Source organism: Neovison vison, chromosome 10, assembly GCF_020171115.1.
Source record: "Neovison vison isolate M4711 chromosome 10, ASM_NN_V1, whole genome shotgun sequence".
In the NCBI taxonomy this organism is placed as follows: Eukaryota; Metazoa; Chordata; class Mammalia; order Carnivora; family Mustelidae; genus Neogale; species Neogale vison.
In genome coordinates, this window is record NC_058100.1 from 71,665,783 (window position 1) to 71,685,972 (window position 20,190).

The 20,190-nt window shown below is 39.8% G+C and overlaps 1 protein-coding gene and 1 pseudogene across 1 annotated transcript in view; both read right to left on the reverse strand.

The window, feature by feature from the left end:
* Positions 1 to 20,190, reverse strand: part of KDM5B (lysine demethylase 5B) — a 95,571-nt gene that overhangs the window by 16,571 nt on the left and 58,810 nt on the right. Inside the window, exons 14-20 of the mRNA XM_044267622.1 lie at positions 19,247 to 19,441; positions 14,526 to 14,707; positions 14,250 to 14,374; positions 5,673 to 5,823; positions 5,405 to 5,519; positions 4,403 to 4,758; positions 3,168 to 3,306 (exon numbers count right to left, since the gene is read on the reverse strand). Of these exons, the coding sequence (XP_044123557.1) occupies positions 3,168 to 3,306; positions 4,403 to 4,758; positions 5,405 to 5,519; positions 5,673 to 5,823; positions 14,250 to 14,374; positions 14,526 to 14,707; positions 19,247 to 19,441 (1,263 nt within the window). The remainder of the gene's footprint in view (positions 1 to 3,167; positions 3,307 to 4,402; positions 4,759 to 5,404; positions 5,520 to 5,672; positions 5,824 to 14,249; positions 14,375 to 14,525; positions 14,708 to 19,246; positions 19,442 to 20,190) is intronic.
* LOC122918955 lies at positions 18,176 to 18,256 on the reverse strand (annotated as a pseudogene).

Below are 20,190 nucleotides of genomic sequence, written 5' to 3' on the forward strand. Positions count from 1 at the left end.
GCGCCCCTTGGGACCACCTTGAGAGTGAGAGACCCAAACAGGAGAAGAATAAAAACATGAGGCTGGGGGTAGGGAGCACTGGTGTGCTTGTTCTAATACAATGGTAAATTCTAGCCTCACTAAGTAGTCACCCAAATATGTCTCCTGACGTGATGCAATACAAAGTATACAGTATCACCTGATTACTCTAAGTAAAAAATATTTAACTTCAACCCATCAACTCTTTGAAACTAATTTCCAGTTTAGAGGAAATACCAAAGCTAGAACACACCATAAAGAAATGAGACAAGGGCGCCTGGGTGGCTCAGTGGGTTAAAGCCTCTGCCTTCAGCTCAGGTCATGATCCCAGGGTCCTGGGATCGAGCCCCGCATCAGGCTCTCTGCTCAGTGGGGAGCCTGCTTCTACTTTTCTCTCTGCCTGCCTCTGTGCCTACTTGTGATCTCTGTCAAATAAATAAATAAAATTTAAAAACAAAAACAAAACAACAACAACAAAAAACAAATAAAGAGACAAATCCCGGAGGCAGAACTCACCACAGGGTGACTATTCTAGACAGTGACATGAAAGAAAGAAGGCTCAAGAAGAAAACACCACGAGACTCAGAGCAACTTAAAGCCATATGTCAGTTAGGCGCAACATGTGGTGGTAGACGAGATAAACAACCAGAAGGGACATTTTTGGGGAAACTGAGGAAAACTGAACATAGACTAGGAACTTGCTGTTTCATTGCTTTTGATATTTATTCTTACAGGCTGGAACTGTAAGGGCATAAATGTTCTACTAGACACTTAAAAGCAGTGACTCACAAATCACATGCTGTCTTTAGTATTTAAATTAGAACTAAATGGAGGGGCGCCTAAGTGGCTCAGTGTGTTAAGCCTCTGCCTTTGGCTCAGGTCATGATCCCAGGACCCTGGGATCAAGCTCCGCATTGCATCGGGTTCTCTGCCCAGCAGGGAGCCTGCTTCCCTTCCTCTCTCTCTGCCTGCCCCTCTGCCTACTTGTGATCTCTGTCAAATAAATAAAATCTAAATAAATAAATAAGTAAGCAAATAAATAAATAAACGGAGTGCTTCCTATGTGTAGAGTACTGATTAACATTGAAAGTACACAACCCACTAGGTATGAAGAGGCTCTGTGCTGTTCATCACGTCCCTCCGTTAGTCCTTAAGTACATAGTACAAGTAAAGGCCAGGCTGTTATTTTAGGAATGGAGCAAGACTTGCTTTTTGCCCTTGTGGGCACTATGGAAAACACAGTACTAAGTAGTATGTAGTACGTCCTCCTCCTGATTCCACATGTTCATCTCTCCTTACTGCAATGACCTCACCCTGCCATTCTGGTTGCCACCAACTGTAAGTAAAAAGGGGACCGCGACTAAACCTAATCAACAATATCTCCATCATTATCAAGAGCTTGCACCTAAAACTCCCATTAAGGAAGTTTATGTACACAGTATATAAATTTTTTTCCTTTGGCTAGCTGGGGTCACCCCTTAATTAGCTAATAATATCTATCAAGCAATAATGTCTTCTCTCTTCCCTTTCAACTAGAATAGATGACCAGATGTTTTGTTGCAAACATCTGGCTAAAACTGTCTGATTTGGCATTTCTTGTTAGCAAAATTTATCAATTAGCACTACTTAAAATGAGAAAAATATTCAGAAAACCAGAGAGTATTTTTTATTTTTAGAATCCAATGGCTTTAACAAAACAGAACTCGAGACTCAGAATGAGATAAATTTTTAAAAACCTAGCTTATTGAAGAATTCAAAGATCTTTTTTCCCTCAATAGGTCCGTAAGACTGACCTACGACAATTACAAAGACAAAAGCAAGACACTATCCACCAATCACTTTTCAAATGAAGCAATCCAACTGAAACTGGGTAAATCACAGAATGCATTTTGTCTGTACCTTAATAATGCTACAAGTGAATTTAACGCTTTTCTGAAATATAGGCAAGTCATTTAAGTATGACATCTAGCATGTACACTTAGTGCTAATTACTTTGGAACTTGTTAAGTTTCATTTCTTTTGTGGGGTGGGGAGGCACTGTTCTTTTTTTTTTTTTTTAAAGATTTTATTTATTTATTTGACAGACAGAGATCACAAGTAGGCAGAGGGGCAGGCGGAGAAAGAGTAAAGGAAGCAGGCTCCCTGTAGAGAGTCTGATGCAGGGCTCAATCCCAGGACCCTGAGATCATGACCCAAGCCGAAGGCAGAGGCTTTAACCCACTGAGCCACCCAGGCACCCTGGCACTGTTCTTTAAGTCACTACTTAGTGAGGGGTACTGGGGTGGCTCAGTTGGTTAAGTGACTGCCTTCGGCTCTGGTCATGATCCTGGAGTCCCCAGGATCGAGTCCTGCATCAGGCTACTTACTGAGCAGGGAGCCTGCTTCTCCCTCTGACCCTCCCCTCCTCTCATGCCCCCTTCTCATGTGCTCTCTCATCTGCTTTCTCATGCACTCCCCGGTCTCTCATTCTCTCTCTCACAAATAAAATCTTAAAAAGAAAAAAAGTCACTACTTGGTGAAAAATGCCAGGCCTTGTAGCTTACTTTTGCCTTGTAATCATATAACCAGACTCACTAAATCTGCTACTCTTGTCTGTACTCTAGGTTGTTAACAAGTCAACAAGAGACAACTGTACTCAAAGAACAGAAACTACCTTTCTCCCACTTTCATTTTTAGCTTTTTCTTCTAACCTTAACCAGGTACTTAAGTTTGTCAGGATCCCAAGCTCCCAAAAAAAGTTGGTTGAATTATCTAAACTTTAAATATTTAAGCCAAATGGTCAGGATAACAGGTGGGTAAGTAGGTCTAGGTAAGGCTGAATAGAAAAAATTATTAATCTGGCCAACTGAAAACAATCTATATGGTGAGATTCAACACAGTACCTTTTAAAATTTTTAAATTATTACTCTTCATAGATGCACCTATACATGCAAGGTCTTTTTTTTTTTTCTTTTAAAATTTGACAGAGTGAGAAAGAGAGGGTAAGCAGGGGACGTGGCAGGCAGAGGGAGAAGAAGCAGACTCTCTGCTGAGCAGGGAGTCCAATTTGGGCTAGATCCTAGAACCCTGGGATCATGACCTGAGCCGAAGGCAGACACTCAACCACTGAGCCACCTAGGCACCCCAAGACATTTTTTTCTTACACCAACCTGCAGGGCCTCCACATCCTGAAGCCAGTCCCTGGCTCTCTGCACCGAGTCTTTGAGAGCTGCACCATTTGGCAGATATGCAGGGATCTCCTCAATCTCCTTAACTGCCGTAGCAAGGCTGTTCAATGAATGCCGAGGTCTAAAATATGACATGTAAGAACTATTTAACATTTTATATTGTGGTTCATTTTTATCTTCTTTCTTTTTTTCCCCCTGTGGTTCGTTTTTCTTAAGGTTTACAAAAGAAACTAGAAAAGCCATTTCAAAAGAAATTCAGGATAGCAAATAATTTTTTTTCAAGTGTCAGAAACTACTAGATATCCAAATAACGAGTTTCAAATGTCTGCATAAAACTTTAGAGCATCAAAGATAAAGGAAATAACCAATATAAAGCATTTAAGTTCTACCTATTCCTGAATTTATGCTGCTATAACCACAAACTTTTCATTTGCAGAAGGTAACTTAAAGATCATTTACTGTGTTGAATTACATACACTGTTAAGATTCATACAGTTTCACTAAGAAAATTTAAATTCTCTAAGGTATCAACATACCAAAAACATAGTATCAAAAAATGTGCTCTCTACTCAAAGACTACTATTTTAGGATTACAGAAGAATGTCTGTAACCATGCATTTTTTGGGTACTTTATGTCATCAGTTAGACCAGTGAAGATCTGTCAGACAGAAAGCAAAACTAGGGAGGTCCTGATCTTTCTCTCAGATGGTTTACCTGAGTCTAATCAAATCTCTCTAACACAGGTAAGATGTTCCATGTTACTACCCAACAGCAAAAAAGTACATTCCTACTCCTGCAGGCAATTACTGGCACTACCTTCATTTTACCAAACAGTGCCAGCAAGTAAATGTCTTCAACTCAAACATTTCAAGACTCTTTGGGAACTTACTATCTGTGGGTTTCAACAGTTTGCTACTTATTTGTAAAACTTTTTCTTCTCTTGAAGATGGATGGTATCATAGGGGTCCAAAGAAATTTCAAACAACTTTAGGAATGGCAATTCCCCTTTGAACCATTCATTTCACAATCAGGAAAGGAAGAAAAAAAATTAATATTCCTTTACTCGAGTTCCAAAGCAACCCCAAACATCTCAGATATTTCTACATGTATTCTACACCTATTATCTGCAGCTTCTGAACACTGGTATGCTCTACTGCTCTAAGATGGGACGTATTACCCAACCTTCCCCAGAGAAAGAGGTGGGTTTGCTTTTTTACCTGGCCTTGAGAAGACTCTTGGCTTTGTCATCCCAGTGCTCTGACACTGTGAGCAGTTCCTGAAGCCGGGCCATTGCTTTCTCCACTGCTGAATATGGGGCCAGACCCACCCCTAGGTCTATGAGACGTCTCATATCATCTAATGTAAGGGAGCTAGGGTCTAGGCAAGCTTGCTGCACCTCTTCTAGCCAACGGGCCTGCTCCAGACGGATACGCATCTCAGCAAGCTGTGGAAGTTCAACGTCAAATTCAAAGCTGACATCCAGCAAGTCTTGCAGCTCTGCAGCACTGGGCATTTCCTCAGAGAGCAATTTCTGGCTGTGCTGTTGGAAATCTTCTACACGATTCAAGAGATCCTAAAAAAAACACAGGTTGTTGTATCAAAATAGCAATTTTAGTAATTGGATTCTTTCGTACTTAGAATCTTCAAATCATATTAAATGGACTCTTCCATCTCATAGGATTTTATCAATAGTACGGGTAAATGAGAGAATATATAAGCCAAATGACAAGTGAAAGAACTGACTATAACAGACCTTTTACCTACTGCAAAGAGTAGCAGATGGTTACTTTTAAGGTAAAAATTTCCAACTTTACCTCTCCTTTGCAGACCTGTTATAATCTCTTTATACACACACACAAAACACTCAGCAGGTTATTAAAAACATCTGCAAATAGGGTGCCTGGGTGGCTCGGTTGGTTGAGCAACTGCCTTCAGCTCAGGTCATGATCCCTTGGCCCCACAATCAAGCCCCACAGCCCCAAGATCTAGTACCGCATCTGGCTGGCTCCCTGATCAGCAGGAGTCTGCTTTTCTCTCTGACCCTCCCCACCCTCTTGTGCTCGCGCTCTCTCTCAAATACATAAAATCTTAAAAAACAAAAATAAAATCTGCAAATAAATGTACAAATTAACCACCCACGATGACTTAATCATGTCAGTTGAATTGATTTACAAAACAGAGGATTACAAAGTACTTCCCCACACATCTCTAAGAGTTACCTTTAGCAAAGGTGTTTGACTGAGGACACATGGAAGCGCATACAGCTGTGTCACAAACTGCCGGAGCTCATTCACTGTCAATTGATTTTGGGATTTTCCACCACCAGATCGGTATCTATAAAGACAAAGGCCCAAGAAGCCATGAGCACATGATACATTCACCATTCTCAGATTCAGTATCACAGGAATACAGGATGGAAGGAAAAACTAGTTACAATAGGTTTCCAAGTTTAGCCACAAGAGTCCAAACTCAAGCAGAAGTATATACCTAGTCTGTCTTTTGCCATTAAGCAGCTGCTGTGCGACAGAGGCACACTTCTCTGCATCCTGCGTGACTAAGCGAAGGTGACGCAAAAGATCATTGTCTGGGAATTTCTTCATTTCAGATTCTTCAATTAAAGCCTTAAAGCTGACAAGACCTAGGAATAAAAAAAGGTCATTTTTTATCTGTGATCATTATTGTTTATTACGAGTGATATGAAATATAGGAGAGTTTGTCATTTAATTTTTATTTTTTGGCTAAGGGTGGAGTGTTTTTATTTATTTAAGTTTTATTTATTTATTTATTTAAATTGTTCCCTGGCACTATTAATTTTATATATTTTTTATAAACCTATAATGTATTATTAGCCCCAGGGGTATAGGTCTGTGAATCGCCAGGTTTACACACTTCACAGTACTCACCATAGCACATACCCTCTCCAATGTCCATAACCCCCCCACCCTCTCCCTACCCCCAACCCCCCTCAGTTTGTTTTGTGACATTAAGAGTCTCATGATTTATCTCCCTCCCGATCCCATCTTGTTTCACTTATTCTTTTCCTACCCTCGAATCCCCAACATTGCATCTCCACTTCCTCATATCGGGGAGATCATATGATAATTGTCTTTCTCCGAATGACTTATTTCACTCAGCATAATACCCTCAAGTTCCATCCATGTCATCGCCAATAGCAAGATTTCATTTCTTTTGATGGCTCCATAGTATTCCATTGTGTATATATATACCACCTCTTCTTTATCCATTCATCTGTTGATGGACATCTAGGTTCTTTCCATACACTGGCTACTGTGGACACTGTTGCTATAAACATTTGGGTGCAAGTGCCCCTTCGGACCACTAAGTTTGTATTTTTAGGGTAAATACCCAGTAGTGCAATTGCTAGATCATAAAGTAGTTCTATTTTCAACTTTTTGAGGAACCTCCATGCGGTTTTCCAGAGTGGTTGCACCAGCTTGCATTCCCACCAACAGTGTAGGAGGGTTCCTTTCTCTGCATCCTCACCAGCATCTGTCATTGCCTGACTTGTTAATTTTAGCCATTCTGACCGGTGTGAGGTGGTATCTCATTGTGGTTTTGATTTGTATTTCCCTGATACCAAGTGCTGTGGAGCACTTTTCATGTGTCTGTTGGCCATCTAGTTGTCTTCTTTGCAGAAATGTCTGTTCATGTCCTCTGCCCATTTCTTGGATTATTTGTTCTTTGGGTTTGTATTTGTTTGATCAGCTCTTTATAGATTTTGGATACTAGCTCTTTATCTAATATGTCGTTTGCAAATATCTTCTCCCATTCTGTCAACTGTCTTTTGGTTTTGTTAACTGTTTCCTTTGCCGTGCAAAAGCTTTTAACCTTGATGAAATCCCAATAGTTCAATTTTGCCCTTGCTTCCCTTGTCTTTGGAAACGTTCCTAGAAGTTGCTATGGCTGACGTCGAAGAGGTTGGTGCCTGTGTTCTCCTCAAGGATTTTGATGGATTTCTTTCTCACATTGAGGTCCTTCATCCATTTTGAGTCTATTTCCATGTGTGGTGTAAGGAAAGGGTCCAATTTCATTTTTCTGCATGTGGCTGTCCAATTTTGCCAACACCATTTGTTGAAGAGGCTATCTTTTTTCCGTTGGACATTCTTTCCTGCTTTGTTGAAGATTAGTTGAGCACAGAGTTGAGGGTCTATTTCTGGGCTCTCTATTCTGTTCCATTGATCTATGTGTCTGTTTTTGTGCCAGTACCATACTGTCTTGATGATGACAGCTTTGTAATAGAGCTTGAAGTCTGGAATTGTGAGGCCAACAACACTGGCTTTCTTTTTCAATATTCCTTTGGCTATTCGAGGTCTTTTCTGGTTCCATATAAATTTTGGGATTATTTGTTCCATTTCTTTGAAAAAAATGGATGGGGGGCGCCTGGGTGGCTCAGTGGATTAAGCTGCTGCCTTCGGCTCAGGTCATGACCTCAGTGTCCTGGGATCGAGCCCCGCATCGGGCTCTGCTTGGCGGGAGCCTGCTTCTCTCTCCCTCTCTCTCTCTCTGCCTGACTCTCCGCCTGCTCGTGATCTCTCTCTCTGTCAAATAAATAAATAAAATCTTTAAAAAAAAAAAAAGGAAAGAAAAAAATGGATGGTACTTTGATAGGGATTGCATTAAAATGTGTAGATTGCTTTAGGTAGCACAAATATTTCACAGTATTTGTTCCTCCAATCCATGAGCATGGAACATTTTTCCATTTCTTTGTCTTAATTTTGTTCATGAGTACTTTATAGTTTTCTGAGTATAGATTCTTTGCCTCTTCGGTTAGGTTTATTCCTAGGTATCTTACGGTTTTGGGTGCAATTGTAAATGGGATTGATTCCTTAATTTCTCTTTCTCCTGTCTTGTTGTTGGTGTAAAGAAATGCAACCGATTTCTGTGCACTGATTTTATATCCTGACACTTTACTGAATTCCTGTACAAGTTCTAGCAGATTTGGAGTGGAGTCTTTTGGGATTTCCACATGTAGTACTATATCATCTGCAAAGAGTGATAGTTTGACTCCTTCTTTACCAATCTAGATGCCTTTAATTTTTGTTGTCTGACTGCTGAGGCTAGGACTTCTAGTACTATGTTGAATAGCAGTGGTGAAAATGGACATCCCTGCTGTGTTTCTGACCTTTGCAGAAAAGCTCTCAGTTTTTCTCCAGTGAGAATGATATTTGCGGTGGGTTTTTCATAGATGGCTTTGACAATATTGAGGTATGTGCCCTCTATTCCTACACTTTGAAGAGTTCTGATCAGGAAGGGATGCTGTACTTTGTCAAATGCTTTTCCAGCATCTACTGAGGGTATCATATGGTTTTTGTTCTTTCGTTTATTAATGTATTGGATCACATTGATTGATTTGCAGATGTAGAACCAACCCTGCAGCCCTGGAATAAATCCCATTTGGTCGTGAATAGTCCTTTTAATGTACTTTGGATCCTACTGGCCAGTATTTTGGTGAGAATTTTCGCATCTGTGTTCATCAAGGATATTGGTCTGTAATTCTTTTTGATGGGATCCTTGTCTGGTTTTGGGATCAAGGTGATGGTGGCCTCATAAAAAGAGTTTGTAAGTTTTTCTTCCATTTCTATTTTTTTGAACAGTTTCAGGAGAATAGGAATTAATTCTTCTTTAAATGTTTGCTAGAATTTCCCTGGGAAGTCATCTGGTCCTGGGCTTTTGTTTGGAGATTTTTGATGACCGTTTCAATCTCCTTACTGGTTACAAATCTGTTTAGGTTTTCTATTTCTTCCTGGTTCAATTGTGGTAGTTTATATGTCTCTAGAAATGCATCCCTTTCTTCTAGATTATCAAATTTGTTGGCGTAGAGTTGCTTGCAGTCTGTTCTTATAATTGTTTGTATTTCTCTGGTGTTGGTTGTGATTTCTCCACTTTCATTCATGATTTTATTTATTTGGGTCCTTTCTCATTTCTTTTTGGTAAGTCTGGCCAGGGGTTTATCAATCTTATTCTTTCAAAGAACCAGCTTCTAGTTTCGTTGATTTGTTCTATTGGTTTTTTTTTTGTTGTTTCTATTTCACTGATTTCTGCTCTGATCTTTATGATTTCTCTTCTCCTGCTGGGTTTAGGGTTTCTTTCTTGTTCTTTCTCCAGCTCCTTTAGGTATAGGGTTAGGTTGTGTATTTGAGACCTTTCTTGTTTCTTAAGAAAGGCTTGTATTGCTATATATTTTCCTCTCAGGACTGCCTTTGCTGTGCCCCACAGATTTTGAACTGTTGTTTTCATTATCATTTGTTTCCATGAATTTTTTCCTATTCTTCTTTAATTTCCTGGCTGACCCATTCATTCTTTAGAAGGATGCTGTTTAGTCTCCATGTATTTGGGTTCTTTCCAAATTTCCTTTCTAGCTTCACAGCATTGTGGTCTGAAAATATGCAGGGAATGATCCCAATCTTTTGATACCAGTTGAGACCTGATTTAGGACCCAGGATGTGATCTATTCTGGAGAATGTTCCATGTGCACTAGAGAATAATGTGTATTCTGTTGCTTTGGGATGGAATGTTCTGAATACATCTGTGATGTCCATCTGGTCCAGTGTGTCATTTAAGACCTTTATTTCCTTGTTGATATTTTGCTTGGATGATCTGTCCATTTCAATGAGGGGAGTGTTAAAGACCCCTACTATTATTGCATTATTGTCAATATGTTTCTTTGCTTTTGTTATTAATTGGTTTACATAGTTGGCTGCTCCCATGTTAGGGGCATAGATATTTAAAATTGTTAGATCTTCTTGTTGGACAGATCCTTTGAGTATGATATAGTGTCCTTCCTCATCTCTTATTATATAGTCTTTGGCGTAAAATCTAATTGATCTGATCTAAGGATTGTCACCCCAGCTTTCTTTTCTTTCTTTTTTTTTTTTTTTTTTTTTAAGATTTTATTTGACAGAGAGAGATCACAAGTAGACGGAGAGGCAGGCAGAGAGAGAGGGAGGGAAGCAGGCCCCCTGCTGAGCACAGAGCCCGATGTGGGACTCGATCCCAGGACCGTGAGATCATGACCTGAGCCGAAGGCAGCGGCTTAACCCACTGAGCCACCCAGGCGCCCACCCCAGCTTTCTTTTGATGTCCATTAGTATGGTAAATAGTTTTCCACCCCCTCACTTTAAATATGGAGGGGTCTTCGGGTCTAAAATGAGTTCTCGTAGGCAGCATATTGATGGGTTTTGTTTTTTTTTTATCCATTCTGATACCCTGTGTCTTTTGATTGGGGCATTTAGCCCATTTACATTCAGGTTAACTATTGAGAGAGATAAATTTAGTACCACTGTATTGCCTGTAAGGTGACTGTTACTGTATATTGTCTCTGTTCCTTTCTGATCTACCACTTGTAGGCTCTCTTTTTGCTTAGAGGTACCCTTTCAGTATTTCCTGTAGAGCTGGTTTGGTGTTTGCAAATCCTTTCAGTTTTTGTTTGTCCTGAAAGCTTTTTATCTCTCCTTCTATTTTCAATGATAGCCTCGCTGGATACAGTATTCCTGGCTGCATGTTTTTCTCATTTAGTGCACTGAATATATCATGCCAGTTCTTTCTGGCCTGCCAGTTCTCTGTGGGTACGTCTGCTGCCAATCTAATACTTTTACCATTGTATATTACAGACTTCTTGTCCCGGGCTGCTTTCAGGATTTTCTCTTTGTCACTAAGACTTATTAATTTTACTATTAGATGACAGGGTGTGGACCTATTCTTACTGATTCTGAGGGGGGTTCTCTGCCCCTTCTAGATTTTGATGCTTGTTCCCTTTGCCATATTAGGCAAATTCTCTATAATAATTCTCTCCAATATAACTTCTGCTCCCCTCTCTTTCTTCTTCTTCTGGAATCCCAATTATTCTAATGTTGTTTTATCTTACAGTATCACTTCTCTCTCGAATTCTCCCCTCGTGGTCCAGTAGTTGTCTCTCTTTTGCTCAGCTTCTTTATTCTCTGTCATTTGGTCTTCTGTATCACCAATTCTTTCTTCTGCCTCATTTATCTTAGTAGTAAGAGCCTCCATTTTTTAATGCACCTCATTAATAGCTTTTTTTATTTCAACTTGGTTAGATTTTAGTTATTTCTCCAGAAAGGGCTTTTATTTCTCCGGACAGGATTTCTCTAATATCTTCCATGCCTTTTTTGAGCCTGGCTAGAATCTTGAGAATCGTCATCCTGAACTCTAGATCTGACATATTGCCAATGCCCATATTGATTAGGTCCCTAGCCTTCAGTACTGCCTCTTGTTCTTTTTTTTTGTGGTGAGTATTTCTGCCTTGTCATTTTGTTCAGATAAGAATATATATGAAGGAGCAAATAAAATACTAAAAGGGTGGCAAAGACCCCATGAAAATGTGCTTTAACCAAATCAGAAGAGACCCCAAATTGTGGGGGGGGAAGAAAGGAGGTAAAAAGAAGTTCAGGGAAAAAAAATTTTTAAAAAGAAAACAAATAAAGAAAAATTAGACTGGTGACTAGAACAGGGTCACCCACTTAATTTTGGGAGTATTTTGGTCTCTCAGAAGAAACTACCTCCCAAAATTCTAAAGAATGATAACCATATATAAGGGTAAATACAATGAAGCAATGGAATATGACTGTAAAGATGAAAAAAAAAATTTTTTTTAATTTCTAAAAAAAGGAGTTGATAAGGTAAATTGGTTGGGAGAATAAAGAAAAAGGAAGTGGAGAGAATTTGCTCGGGCTGGAGACTAGAACAAGCCTGGTGCTAGATTTAGGGTGTATTTTGATCTATTAGAAGAAGTTGTATCCCAAATTTTTTAGAAGAAAAAATACTATGTGTATACAAAAAATAAAGTTAGATACAATGAAGGATAAAATATGACTATAATAATGAAGGTTTAAGAAGGTTTTTTTTAATGAAATGTATTGTTAAGATAAAATAGTTAAAAAACGTTAAAAGAGGAAAGGACAAAAGTTTAAAAAAATTTAGCAGAAGAGAAAAAAAAATTTAAAAAGTTAATTAACTTTGCAAGACTAAAGATTCATGGGGAGAAAGCCAAGAATTCCATGCTTTGCTTTCTCCTCCTCTGGAATTCCGCTGTTCTCCTTGGTAAGTGAACTTGGTCTTGGCTGGATTTCTCGTTGATCTTCTAGGGGACGGGCCTGTTGTAGTGATTCTCAAGTGTCTTTGCCCTAGGTGGAATTGCACCGCCCTTACCAGGGGCTGGACTAAGTAATCTGCTGGGGTTTGCTTTCGGTTCCCGGAGAACGGGAATGAAAATGGCGCCTCCCAATCTCCGGCTCAGAGGAGCCAAGAGCTCAGGGCCCCTCTCCTCAGTGTGCCCTCAGAGAAAAGCGCTCAATCACTCCGTCTCCCTGGCCGCCGGCCACACTCCGAACTCACCCAGCCTGTGACCAAGTGTCTCTGTCTCTGGCACGCAGCTCCACCTGAAGTCTCGGAACCCCGCAGATTCCTAAGCTCTTGGCGGGGGGGGTCTCCCCTGATCTTGTGGGGTCCCCACTCACAGAGCAGTGGCCTGTGCCACGGATTACGGTTCAAGGTAACACCGAGCTGAGAGCTCACTCCTTGGCTCTGTTGGTAGCCAGCTTCCCTGCTCTAGTACCTGCAAGGTCTGCGACACTCAGACACCCCAGATCCTTCTGTGACCCCGCGGGACCTGGGGCCATGTTGTCCCTACGTGGGCTTCACCCCGGTTTAACCTCTGGAGTGATGTCCCTCAGTGAAGCCGACTTTTAAAAGTCCTGATTTTGTGCTCTGTTGCTCCTCCCGTAGCCGAGAATCGGCCGCTACCCCTGCGGTCTATCTTCCCGTTGCTTTAGATTCACTTCTCTGCAGGTCCTACCTTTCGGAAAGTGGTCGATTTTCTATTTCTAGAATTGTTGCTCTTCTTCTCTTCGATCTCCTGTTGGATTTGTAGGTGTCTGTAATGGACTGATAAGCTATATAGCTGATCTCCTGCTACCCCATGTCGTCTCAGCCAGCTACTTCACCAACTTGACTCCTCCCCCACCAAAGACCTATTTATTTATTTTTAAGTAATTTCTGTACCCAATGTGGGAATCGAATTCATGACCCTAAGATCAAGAGCTGCATGGTTTTTAACTGAGCCAGCCAGGAGCCTGTTTAGAGTGTTTTAAACAAGTGCCTAGAGTTGGCTCTTCAATGTGCAAATGTTTCAGAGATGGAAGACAATGGACTTGTCAAAACAAGGCAAATGTAGATTTCCCATTGTTGCATGACCAGTCCTTTCTCCTACACTCTGTAAGTGATGGGAAAGTCGTGACTTTCAAGGTAATAAGAGACAGAAACTGTGACTTTGATTAGCACTGAAAAATGGTAAACCAGAAACTCCTAATCCGGCTCCTTGCTTGCCGGGGAAGCCTGCTTCTCCCTCTGCCTCTGCCTGCCATTCTGCCTGGCTGTGCTCACTCTTTTGCTCTCTCGCTCTATCTCACAAATAAGTAAATAAAATCTTTAAAAATATATATATAACATACTTCCTTTGTCTTCAGCTCTAGTTTTTTAAAATGTTTTCCTAGGGTTCCATATAAAATGTGAGATATTTTTGTTTCTGAGACAAGAGGTGTAAAAGGTTATTCCTTTCCTAATAATACGATCATTGTTAAAAACATGATCTTATACATTAATTCATCTATCAAGATTTTCCTCTGCCAAATCTTGTGGCTTAAAACTTTGTATGCTTACACTCCATAAACCTGGCTAAAAAGGGGAACTTCAGGGGCATGTGGGTGGCTCAGCGTGTTAAAGCGTCTGCATTCCGCTCAGGTCATGATCTCAGGGTCCCGGGATCCAGCCCTGCATCGGGCTCTCTGTTCAGCAGGGAATCTGCATCCCCCTCTCTCTCTGCCTGCCTCTCTGCCTACTTGTGATCTCTCTCTCTGTCAAATAAATAAATAAAAATCATTAAAAAAATAAAAATAAATAAAAATAAAAAGGGGAACTGCACAAGGACAAAGTCAGGTTGTTTCAAGTAATCTGTTGATAACCACATTGGCTACATTAGAATTAGTCCCAATTTGTCAATCACCAAGACACACTTTGTATACCACGTACTTTTCTTTTTGTTAATCTTTGCCTCCAAAGCTTCATTCACATTCACGGCCCATTCATTGTAAGATTCTGCTCGAAGCTTCAGTGCATTCATCATGGGGTAGAGATCATCCAGAGTGTATCTATACCTGGACACAAAATAGCAGACTTAGTTTTGACATATTTGGGTTTGGAGAAAATCATACATTTTATGTTCAGTATTTCAATCCTGGAACAGAAAGATCACTTTCATTAAGGATTTAGGGTTTTCCACAGAAAAATACCATTCTTCCTACTCACCTCAGTTTATATTTGTAAGGAGGACAGGAACACAATTCTTTTACATGATGCAGGCAAACAAGCAGGCCAGGTTTACAAGAACAGGAGATGGCAGACATGAAGCATGTGGTTTTACATTTTATACACTGACGCTCATCATCTGGCAACAGCTCAAAATCCATTCTTTCTGAATCAATTACTCCCTAGAATAAAGTGTACTTTAGAGATCTCCAAAGGAATATATAATCCCCCAGCCCCCAAGACAAACACGCAATAGGTGAATTTAAAAAATTTTTTTAAAAAGGGAGTAGGGGGAGCCTCACCAAAATAGGAGTGCATGATTAAAAATGTGTGGAATACAAAGTAACAACGGCCTAGCAAATATGGGCAAGGGTAAACTACCTCACTTATTTGGGAAGAATGTCTTTCTGGACAAGATAGGTCCTTATGTTTGGCCATTTTTTAAAAAGATTTTATTTATTTATTTATTTATTTGACAGACAGAGATCACAAGTAGGCAGAGAGAGAGGAGGAAGCAGGCTCCCTGCTGAGCAGAGAGCCCGATGTGGGGCTCGATCCCAGGACCCTGGGATCATGACCTGAGCTGAAAGCAGAGGCTTTAACCCACTGTGCCACCCAGGCGCCCCATGTTTGGCCATTTTGATCAGAGCATGAAAACAGTTATTAATAGGACTATAGACTATTGAGATTTGCTCTTTATTCTACTCCAAGCTGGCTCTATCCACAGTTTGGGTATAGATGATAAGAGCAAAAGAAATGTTTATGTTTCCTACTTCAGAGGAATTATTATATATACAGAACGTCAGAGTAATACTGCTAGAGAATCCATAAAAAGAACAAATGTAAATAAAAGGAAGAAGAAAAGACTATCATGAAGCAATGACTAATGAGAAGATGCTGAGTGGTCAGTCAATTAGCTTTCACAGGCAAAGTTACCTAAAGGGATAGTATTTATCTAAAATTTTAGAAATATGTACAAGACACTAAAGTCATAATAAATCATTTCCTAACTGAAACAGTATCAAGTAAAATGAGGTCTTAAACCAATTAATTTTTTTTTTTAAGATTTTATTTATTTATTTGACAGACAGATCACAAGTAGGCAGAGAGGCAGGCAGAGAGAGAGGAGGAAGCAGGCTCCCTGCTGAGCAGAGAGCCCGATGTGGGGCTCGATCCCAGGACCCTGGGATCATGACCTGAGCCGAAGGCAGAGGCTTTAACCCACTGAGCCACCCAGGTGCCCTTAAACCAATTAATTTTAACTGCAGTTTTGTAACACCTAGAGAGTCCTCCCTACGATATACCTTTTGTCACTGAAAGATCAAGCTTTGACCACTTTTTCTTCCTATCAGAACCAGGATCCAAATCCAACCATGATCATGCCAGAATCCGATTAAGTCAATTTACAAACCATCAAGCTCCTTTTTACTGTTTTATTCTATATTTTAACCTTTTGATCCCTTCGTACTGATTACATGGACCAACAAAAACAGAGTAAAGAAACGGCTAATGAGTGAATTTCAGTTTTAATTGGAACTGATCAGGGATGCCTGAGTGGCTCAGCTGGTTAAGCCCCTGCCTTTGGCTCAGGTCATGATCCCAGGTTCTGGGACTGAATCCGGCATTGGGCTTTCTGCTCAGCAGGGAGCCTGCTTCTCCCTCTCCCTCAACCTGCTGCTCCTCCCATTTGGGCTCTCTCACTCTCTATCTCTCTCTCTCTCTGACAAATAAATAAAATCTAAAAAATAAAAATAAAAAAATTAACTGGAACTAATTAAGAAGGATTACAAGATTAAAAAATGGTTGCAATTTTTATTTAAAATAAGCTTAAGGACCAACTTTATGGATTTTAGTTAAGAACGAATGATATACAGTTCACTCAATTTTAACTTGTCAATTTCCCCATCTGGAAAAACTTGTAAGTTCTCAAAGTTCCTCAAATGAGTTACCATTTTTGATGTAAGACATTAGTAAGGCACTTAAACCCTCTGGGCATTGTTTCTGTAACCTATAAAATATCAGAGGAAGGTGAATAAACTTGGTACATAACAGGCTTCAGAGAGCCAACATTCAAGGATTCTATCTGAAAAGTATTAAAAAAAAAAAATCAGTGTGACTCTATTTGTAGATTCCAAAACAATCTATTAAAAAAAGCCAACAGAACTATTATTGAGTTTAGCAAGGTTGCAGAACATAGAAAGTCAATATACAAGTCAATTACATTTATAAATGCTACCAATAAACTGTCTGAAATAAAAAAATTTTAAGGCATCATTTATAATAGTACCAAAAAACATAATGTACGTGATTTTTTTTTTTAAGATTTTATTTATTTATTTGGGGTGCCTGGGTGGCTCAGTGGGTTGGGCCTCTGCCTTCGGCTCAGGTCATGATCCCAGGGTCCTGGGATCGAGCCCTGCGTTGGGCTCTCTGCTTTGCAGGGAGCCTGCTTCCTCCTCTCTCTCTGCCTGCCTCTCTGCCTACTTGTGATCTCTGTCAGATAAATAAAGAAAAAATCTAAAAAAAAAAAAAAAAAAAAAAAAAAAAAAAAGATTTTATTTATTTATTTGACATTTGAAGAGAGCTCAAGAAGGCAGAGCAGCAGAGAGGGAGAAGGAGAAGGAGAAACAGGGCTCCCCAAAGAGCAGGGAGTCCAATTCAGGGCCTGATCCCAGGATGCTGGGATCATGACCTCAGCTAAAGGCAGTCACTTAACCAACTGAGCCACCCAGAAGCCCAAGTATGTGATTTTTAAACCCAAGAAAATATGTGAAAGATATGTGTTGCAATCTGCAAAATAAGAAAGAACTCAAGAGTTAAATAAATGGAAAAAAAAAAAAAAAAGAGTTAAATAAATGGTGGATCTACTATATCCATGAATTGGAAGACTCAACATTGTTAAAGATATCAATTCTCCCAACTATATTAAAGGATTTAATGGAGTCCTAATGAAACCATCACAGGATTTTTGGTAGAAATCAATAAGCCAATTCTCAAATACATATGGAAAGCAAAGGAACTAAAACAGCCAAACCAGTTTTTAAAATGAACAAAGCTGGAGGACTCACACTACTTAATTTCAAGACTTATTACAAAGTTACAGTAATCAAGACCATATGGTAATAGCAAGAGAATAAATGCATAGGTTAAGAGAGTTAAACAGTCTAGCAATAGACCCACATACAAACTGATTTCAAAACAAAGGTGCCAGGGCATTTCAACAGAAAAGGAAAGGTATATGCAAGAAATGGTGCTGAAATGATGAGAAATCCATATGTAAAAAAGGGTAATTTCAACCTACACCTTGTACCATAAATAAAAATTACTTGAGATGGATTAGAGATTTACTTGTAAAACCTAAAACTAAAAATTCTAGGAAGGGGAGATGAACCATGAGAGACTATGGACTCTGAAAAACAATCTGAGGGGTTTGAAGTGGCGGGGGGTTGGGAGGTTGGGGTACCAGGTGGTGGGTATTATAGAGGGCACAGCTTGCATGGAGCACTGGGTGTGGTGAAAAAATAATGAATACTGTTTTTCTGAAAATAAATAAATTGGAAAAAAAAAAAAAACTAAAAATTCTAGATGACTAACAGGAAAAGGCCTTTATGACTTTGGGTTAGGTAAGATTTCTTTTCTTTTTTTTTTTTTTTTTTTTTTTTTTAAAGATTTTATTAAACTGATAAGAACAGATACTACACTTGATCTTAGCCAAAAGGCCGAGAAGAAATCACAAGTAGACGGAGAGGCAGGCAGAGAGAGAGAGAGGGAAGCAGGCTTCCTTCTGAGCAGAGAGCCCGATGTGGGACTCGATCCCAGGACCCTGAGATCATGACCTGAGCTGAAGGCAGCGGCTTAACCCACTGAGCCATCCAGGCGCCCCAGGTAAGATTTCTTAAAGACATAAAAAAAGATAAGGGGTGGCTTAAGTCGGTTAAGCATTTGACTCTTTTTTTTTTTTTTTTAAAGATTTTATTTATTTATTTGACAGAGAGAGGTCACAGGTAGGCAGAGAGGCAGGCAGAGAGAGAGGAAGGGAAGCAGGCCCCCTGCTGAGCAGAGAGCCCGATTCGGGACTCGATCCCAGGACCCTGAGATCATGACCTGAGCCTAAGGCAGTGGCTTAACCCACTGAGCCACCCAGGTGCCCAAGCATTTGACTCTTGATTTCAGCTCTGGTAGGCTCAGGTTGTGATCTCAGGGTGGTGAGCTCGAGGCCCACCTCAGTGGGGAATCTGCTTCAGATTCTCTCCCTTTCCCTCTGCCCTTCCCACCCTTGCCAAAAAGATCCATAAAAGAAACAACTGCTTAACTTCATCAAAATAATAAACTTCTGCTTTAGAAAGTGCTCTGAGAATGAAAAGTTAAGCCACTGACTGGAAAAAATATTTGCAGAACACTTATCTGATAAAGGACTGATATATAGGATGAATGGATATCTCACAACAATCCAATAAAAAAAGGGGTGGGGGGAAAATATCTGAACAGTTAACCAAGGAGATAATATACAAAGAATAAATATGTTTATACACGATAGGATGTTCAGTAAATCAATGGCCATTAGAGAAAATTAAAACCACAATGAGATATTAATACACATCTATCAGAATGGGTCTTAGAGGAAAGTAGCCTAAGAAAAGACTTCTTAAAATGGTATTAACATGTAAGAATTTTACTAAGTTATACCCAGAGCCATGCAATTGGGATTCCAGAAACCTTACCAATTTACGGACAGTTTCTCTTAAAGCCTTCTCATCCTCAATCATAATGGCCATGTCTTTCTGAACAGTTGAAGCGACCACAACATCTAGTACATCAGCCTTGGAAGCCATCTTGCAAATCATCTCATCATGGGAAAATACACAGTAGCGGTGAAGCAAGCGGTAATGCTCCACACACTGTCGGCCTAATGGCAGCTGTGTCAAAAGACAGAGGATTATATGTGACATTCATCTTTTTCCTTCCTATTTACAAAGACTTCTGACCATTATCAAATTACCAAAGATCATATTCCAGGTCATAATACATACATCAACCCTACAGCCAGACTCTAAGAGGCCTTGGGCCTTTCTTAATCTTTGCATCTTAAAGATCAGGCATATTAGATACCTTAATTAAAAAGCAGTTTGAAAAAGCCAACATACAGTGGTACCTGGCCAGCTCGGGCAAAAGAGCATGCAACTCTTCATCGTGGGGTCGTGAGTTCCAGCCCCATGTTGGGTACAGAGATTAATTAAAGACACATTTAAAAAAGCCCAACGTATTAACAATGTAGTTAATGTCCAGAACAATGTACAATCTAAATGGACATGTGAATTTACACATTCCCTGAAACAACTATGCCGAACTGGTGTGGTTAAACCTACTTCAGGGAAAATGATGCTCCAAACTACAAAATGGAAAATAATTTTAGATATAGGTAGTACTATTACTCAGTAAAGCACAGAAACAAGGCTCTTTATTAGATTTAACATCACATACTTTAAACGAGATCTTTTTACGTAAATGAAAAGTATTAATACTAATATAAAAATTCTACTTTAAACTGAAAGCAAGTGCATCATTAAAAAAAGTTGTGTTGTAGACGATCTAAGATAGCGTTGTATAGTCTTAAGACAGAACTCTTTGTTAGGAGTTTGCACTGAGACTGAATTTTGCCCCCAGT